A 6,367-nucleotide genomic window follows, 5' to 3' on the forward strand; every position below is an offset into this window, starting at 1 on the left:
GTCGCGCTGCGCTCTACCGAAGTGAAAACCCGAACGAACAATTGCTCTCGCTACTACGGTTGCATCGCGTCGCGTCGCAGAGTGAGAAGTGTGCGTATACGTGTCGCGTTCGTATTGGTGGTCGTCTAACGTCAGAAAATGTCACTGCAACATACGCCACCGCCCGCGCGACGAGAAACCCAGACAAACACATCCCGCGATTCTCCACCCTTCCAAGGATTCTCCCAAGGTGAAATCACAATGGATGCTGCCACTACCAAGGAACTCTATGCACTGTACCGTCAGCGGAGCCAGGCTCGGAAGAAGCTAGTGCGAATCCAACGGACAATAATCACCAACGATTCGCTCGGATTAGCCCAACTGAACGTCCTCTCCAAGAGCCTTTCTGTAACGTACACCGAATACAATGACTTCCATAGCAAGGTGCTGGCACTTGTGCCTGACGATGCCATCGAACAACAGGAGACCGAATATGATGGTTTCGAGCAGCTGTATTACGCCGTTTCCGAAGCCGTGGAGGAACTGCTTTTGGAGGCAAAAGATAAAGCAGTATCACACAGCGCACCCAACAACGAACCGATGGTGGTCATCAAACAGCAACCGCTGAGTGCGCCAATTCCAACATTTGACGGAAACTATGCCGGGTGGCCGAAATTTAAAGCAGTCTTCCAGGACCTGATGGCCAATTCGGGAGATACAGATGCCATAAAACTGTATCACCTCGATAAGGCCCTTATCGGAGATGCAGCAGGTGTATTGGACACAAAAATCTTGAGCGAAGGAAACTACAATGAAGCTTGGAACATTTTGGAAGATCGTTTCGAAAACAAACGTGTTCTGGTAGAAACCCACATCCGTGGCCTGTTTTCGCTCCAAAAGATGACGTCAGAATCCTACAAGGAACTGAGAGCTCTATTGTCCACAGTTACTCATCACGTTGAAAGTCTGAAGTTCCTCCAGCAGCAGATCATTGGCGTGTCAGAACATATGATCGTTTACCTGGTCGTTTCCGCGCTCGATAGGGCTACCCGCAAGTCCTGGGAAGGGACACAAAGGAAGGGTGACCTTCCAAAGTATGATCAAACGATCAGCTACCTGAAGTCCAGATGCCAGATACTAGAGAACTGTGAGACTGCAGATCTAGCTACCAAACAAAACACGAAACCGAAGCCTTTCCAACCGTCGAAGATGAACCCGCAAAGAAGCTATGCAGCGTCGACCAATCCTTTCGAATCCACCAGCGTGTGCGAAATCTGTGGCGGCTCCCACCTTAACTTCCAGTGCTCGACTTTGTCCGATCTCTCTCCGGCCCAGAAAAATGAGAAGATTCGCGCGGCCGGAGTTTGTTTTAACTGCCTACGCAAAGGCCACCGAATTAAGGAATGCCCGTCCGATAAAACGTGTCGGAAGTGTCAGGGCCGACACCACACGTTGCTTCACGACGATGGAGTACCCACCCGAACACCCCCACCGAATGTTTCCCTTCCAACAGAGACGATGGTAGGCCCACAGGTCCCCGTTCCCGTCGTACCGACTCCTACCCCTGTGGATGCACCCGTGTCTACAGCATGTTCATCAAATTTCGCACAAACAACAAAAACTGTGCTGTTGTTGACCGCGGTGGTACAGGTCTTGGACCGCAACAATGAGCCGCATTTGTGCCGCGTCCTCTTGGACAGCGGCTCGCAAGTCAACTTCGTGACGGAAGAAATGGCCAACCGCCTTGGCCTGACGAAGAAACCGGCTAACGTACCTATCGTTGGCATTAATGCCTTGCGCTCCCTTGCCCGTGAGAAAATGGTTGTCAAGATCCGATCCCGTGTATCCTGCTTCCATGCTAGCCTTGAGTGCCTGGTTACCCCAAGAGTGACCGGTGCGATTCCGACATCTAAGATTGACACCACCAATTGGAAGATTCCAAACGGAATAATCCTCGCTGATCCCAATTTCCACACCCCCGACAAGGTAGACTTGCTCATCGGTGGGGAACTGTTTTTCGACGTGCTGAAACCTGGACAACTAAGCCTGGACGAAGGCCTTCCGCAACTACGAGACACTCATCTGGGTTGGATCGTAGCTGGTTCTATGGTCGATCCACTTGTGTCGAACATTTCACTCCAATACACACATACTGCCGTGGAAGACATCGAACAAAGTATGCAGAGGTTCTGGCAAATTGAGGAGGTGCCAGAAGTCCCCAAGAGGTCAACCGAAGAAACCGAATGCGAAGCTCATTTCCTTGCTACCTACAAACGTGACGAAACTGGGAGGTTCATCGTTGAATTGCCATTCAAAGCCAATCTTCCCCAATTGGAGAGTTGTCGTTCCCTAGCGTTGAAAAGATTTATGATGCTGGAGAAGCGATTTGCCCGCGATCCTGTTTTGCAAGAGCAATACGTCAGCTTTATTCGAGAATACGAAGCTCTTGGTCATTGTTTCGAGATCGACGAGTCCGCAGATCCAGAGAACCAACAAACGTATTATTTGCCGCACCATGCAGTGTTGCGTCCTTCCAGCTCGAGCACTAAATGTCGAGTCGTGTTCGACGCAAGTGCCAAGTTATCTCCATTAGATCTCTCCTTGAATGACGTGCTGCAGATCGGCCCGGTAGTGCAGAATGACCTGTATCATATTGCGCTACGTTTTCGAAAATTTAAGGTCGCATTTACCGGAGACATATCGAAAATGTACCGGCAGGTTCTGGAGGCCCAGCCGGATCGTCGTTTCCTCCGGATCTTCTGGAGGGAACATCCTTCGTTACCCCTACGAGTTCTCGAACTGTGTACCGTTACATACGGTACGGCGTCGGCGCCATATCAAGCAACCAGGTGTTTGGTACAATTAGTCGAAGAGGAAGGTGAGCACTTCCCTATTGCTGCTCGTATAGTGAAAGAGGAGACGTACATGGACGATGTACTATCTGGTGCCGACTCTGTGGAAGACGCCATCGAGGCCCAGCAACAACTGAAACACCTGCTCGGACGAGGAGGTTTTCCCATACATAAGTGGTGCTCAAATTCTGATGAATTCCTTGAGCACATCCCTGTGGAAGACCAAGAAAAGAAGGTTGCGTTAGAGGAACATGGAACAAATGAAGCCATCAAGGTGTTGGGTTTACTCTGGAATCCATCTGAAGACTCAATGCTTATCGCCTATCGTCCGAAATCATCATCATTGCATCTACAACGACCCACGAAGAGAGAAATGTACTCGGAAATCGCCAAGTTTTTTGACCCCTTGGGACTGGTGTCGCCGGTCATCGTAGTAGCAAAACTCCTAGCGCAGAGATTGTGGCTTCTCAAGACTGGATGGGACGACCAAGTAGATGATGATACCGCACAACAGTGGCAGGAGCTCCAGGAATCACTAACGAATCTCCACGACATTGAAATTCCAAGACGCGTCACGTGCGACAACGCCATTGCTTACGAATTGCACGGCTTCTCCGATGCCTCCGACAAAGCGTATGGAGCCTGCATTTACATGCGAAGTGTTTTAGCGGATGGTTCGGCCAAGCTCAATCTCCTGACCAGCAAGTCAAAACTGGCTCCACTGAAGGATCTCTCCATCCCACGGAAGGAATTGTGCGCCGCACTTTTGCTTACCCGGTTGATACAGAAAGTAGTGCCAGCATTGGATATGGAATTCCGGAGCATTGTGTTGTGGTGCGATAGCACAGTTGTTTTAGCGTGGATCAAGAAACCCCTCAACCAACTACAGCTCTTTGTAAGGAATCGGATCGCTGTAATTCAAGAGCATACCAATGCGTATCAGTGGGAATATGTTCGATCACAGCATAATCCAGCGGACATCGTATCCCGAGGTCAACTGGTCGGGCCTCTAAAGAACAATAGCCTTTGGTGGAGCGGGCCCGAATTCCTCCATCGGGCAGAATATCACGTAGATTCCCTTGAAGGTGTTCCAGATGAGGAGCTTCCGGAGCTGAAGGCTCTGGCAGCAGCTCCTGATGTGAGTATGGACCTCCATTCGCTCTTTCTCCGGTTCAGCAACTTCCGTAAAATCCAACGAGTTGTGGGCTATATTTTGCGCTTTGCTGCTAACTGCCAGAAGAGGAACCTGGCGGAGCGTGAGCTGAAACTCCATTTGACCGTCCGTGAACTTCGCCGATCAACTGAAGCTATCATGTACGTTGTGCAGCGCACTCATTACTCCGATGAACTTAAGCGTGTTCTGTCAAACCAGCCCTGCAAGGGTCTTGGAAGTCTTCGGCCCATTATCAATGACAGATTACTCCGTGTAGGTGGTCGGTTGGACCGCTCACAATTACCGTTCGAGAGCCGTCACCCAATTATTCTGCCGAATAAGGATCCGATCGTACGCCTACTAATTCAACAGATGCACGTTGAGCTTCACCACGTCGGACAAATTGGTCTGATGAACGCAATGAGGCAGCGATACTGGCTGGTGAACGCTCGTTCCACGATTCGGTTGGTTACACGGCGTTGTGTAAAATGCTTCCGAACAAACCCAACAACTCCAAGTCAGCTGATGGGAAACCTTCCAGTGTCACGAGTCGTGCCGTCACCTCCCTTCGCAGTAACCGGCGTGGATTACGCCGGGCCTTTCTGGACCAAGCAAGGAACTCGACGCCCAACCTTGGTGAAATCATATATAGCGGTGTACGTATGCATGGCAACCAAGGCCGTCCATTTGGAGTGTGTTACTGATTTGACCACCGATGCATTCATGGCTTCCCTTCGACGTTTCATCGCTCGCCGGGGAATGGTCCATGAACTCCATTCAGACAACGCTACCAATTTTCGTGGCGCAAGCCACGAATTGAACCAGCTGTACCAGCAGTTCCGTGAACAAAGGACTGTTGACACTATCGAATCGTTTTGCCGTAACCATGAGATCGAATGGCATTTCATACCCCCAGACGCACCTGAGTTCGGCGGTCTGTGGGAGGCGGCCGTAAAGTCTGCCAAAACGCACCTCAAACGTGTCGTCGGTAATAGCAGTTTGACTTTCGAGGAATTTTGTACCGTGCTGGCTGAAATTGAAGCTGTTTTAAACTCCCGGCCGTTGTTCGCCATATCCAATGACCCTGCGGACCCTTTGGTGATAACCCCGGCACATTATTTGATTGGACGGCCGCTTATCGCCCCAGCTGAACCATCTCTGGAGAACGTCAAGGCATCCCGCTTGTCAAGGTGGCAACACCTTCAACTCCTCCGCGAACAGTTTTGGCGTGCCTGGAGTCGTGACTATTTAAATACCTTGCAACCTCGAAGCAAAAATCAGCAGGCAAGGCCCAACATTCGTGAAGGTATGATTGTGCTGCTTCAGGATCGGAATCAACCCCCTCTTCACTGGAAACTAGGCCGCATCGTGGCCGTCTATCCAGGAACCGACGGTTTAGTCCGGGCAGTTGATGTCTTTACTGATGGAGTCAAGTATCGTCGTCCGATCAACAAGGTGTCTATCCTGCCCATCGAGGATAACGAAGTTTCTCCAAATACGTCTTCTTCAATAAATTGAGATTCCTCAACCGGGGGGAGGATGTTTCGTCTCCCGCCGAAAACGCGTCCGATGAAGAAGGAAGATCGTCAACCAATCATCGAGCGGCAGCGTTCATCGACACTGCAACGACAACGATCGTCGGCAACGACACTGCAGTAGGGTAGTTGGCATCAGTACAAGTTCGCCAATCAAACCGTTCGCATTACAGTAGCAGAGCAGAAAAAGTTAAAAATAAAGACATTGTAGAGTACCCGCCGGTGTTCGTCATTTTCCTTCCGTGAATCCCGTGCGTGTCCCGGAGTCCAACTTTTCCGCCGAATGGTCCCGGGTCGTTCGTCCCAGCGCGAACACCCATAAAGACAGATTTCAAGAGTAAACAAAACTTTCCGATATGTAAACCTTCTGGCAATCATCATTACCACAATAAAACTGTTAAAACTATCAACAGATGGCGCTCCGTTTGATTAGTAACGACATCTGTTGGTGGAAAAGCAGAAACTACGACACTGCTAGGTTTATTGCGGTCATCATAAAAGTAAACTTGCTTTCGTTTTATTTTCGCTGATTATGGTCGTCGCCATATTGAAGAATTAGCTTACGTGAATGGAAAATAGTTAATTTTGCTTAAATTAGCAATGAATTCCCGAATAAAATGGTATTATACAACAATGGATCACTGAAATAGCCAAAATTTCTCATAGATGGCGCCACCGTAGACGTGTTATGTCAAAAACACTCGACGGCTGTCAAAGTCTAATGACGTTTCGAAATCGATCAGCTGTTATTGTTTACCAATGAAAATTTGCAACAAATTATTTGTGTCATCGTCCAAAAATAAAATTTTTGAGATTTCGGATCAAAATGCCACCAATTAAAAAGAACG

At 49.3% G+C, this 6,367-nt stretch overlaps 1 protein-coding gene across 1 annotated transcript; it reads left to right on the forward strand.

Moving 5' to 3' along the window:
* Positions 1 to 240: 240 nt before the first annotated feature.
* Positions 241 to 5,502, forward strand: LOC134284801 (uncharacterized). The gene has a single exon (XM_062844088.1). It carries the CDS (start codon positions 241 to 243, stop codon positions 5,500 to 5,502), a length of 5,262 nt encoding a protein of 1,753 aa, XP_062700072.1.
* Positions 5,503 to 6,367: the final 865 nt, after the last annotated feature.

This window comes from Aedes albopictus, unplaced genomic scaffold, assembly GCF_035046485.1.
Source record: "Aedes albopictus strain Foshan unplaced genomic scaffold, AalbF5 HiC_scaffold_904, whole genome shotgun sequence".
In the NCBI taxonomy this organism is placed as follows: Eukaryota; Metazoa; Arthropoda; class Insecta; order Diptera; family Culicidae; genus Aedes; species Aedes albopictus.

What these genes read in the sequence shown, in the direction of transcription:
- LOC134284801 (XM_062844088.1), top strand. Translation starts at nt 241, where the DNA reads ATGGATGCTGCCACTACCAAGGAACTCTATGCACTGTACCGTCAGCGG.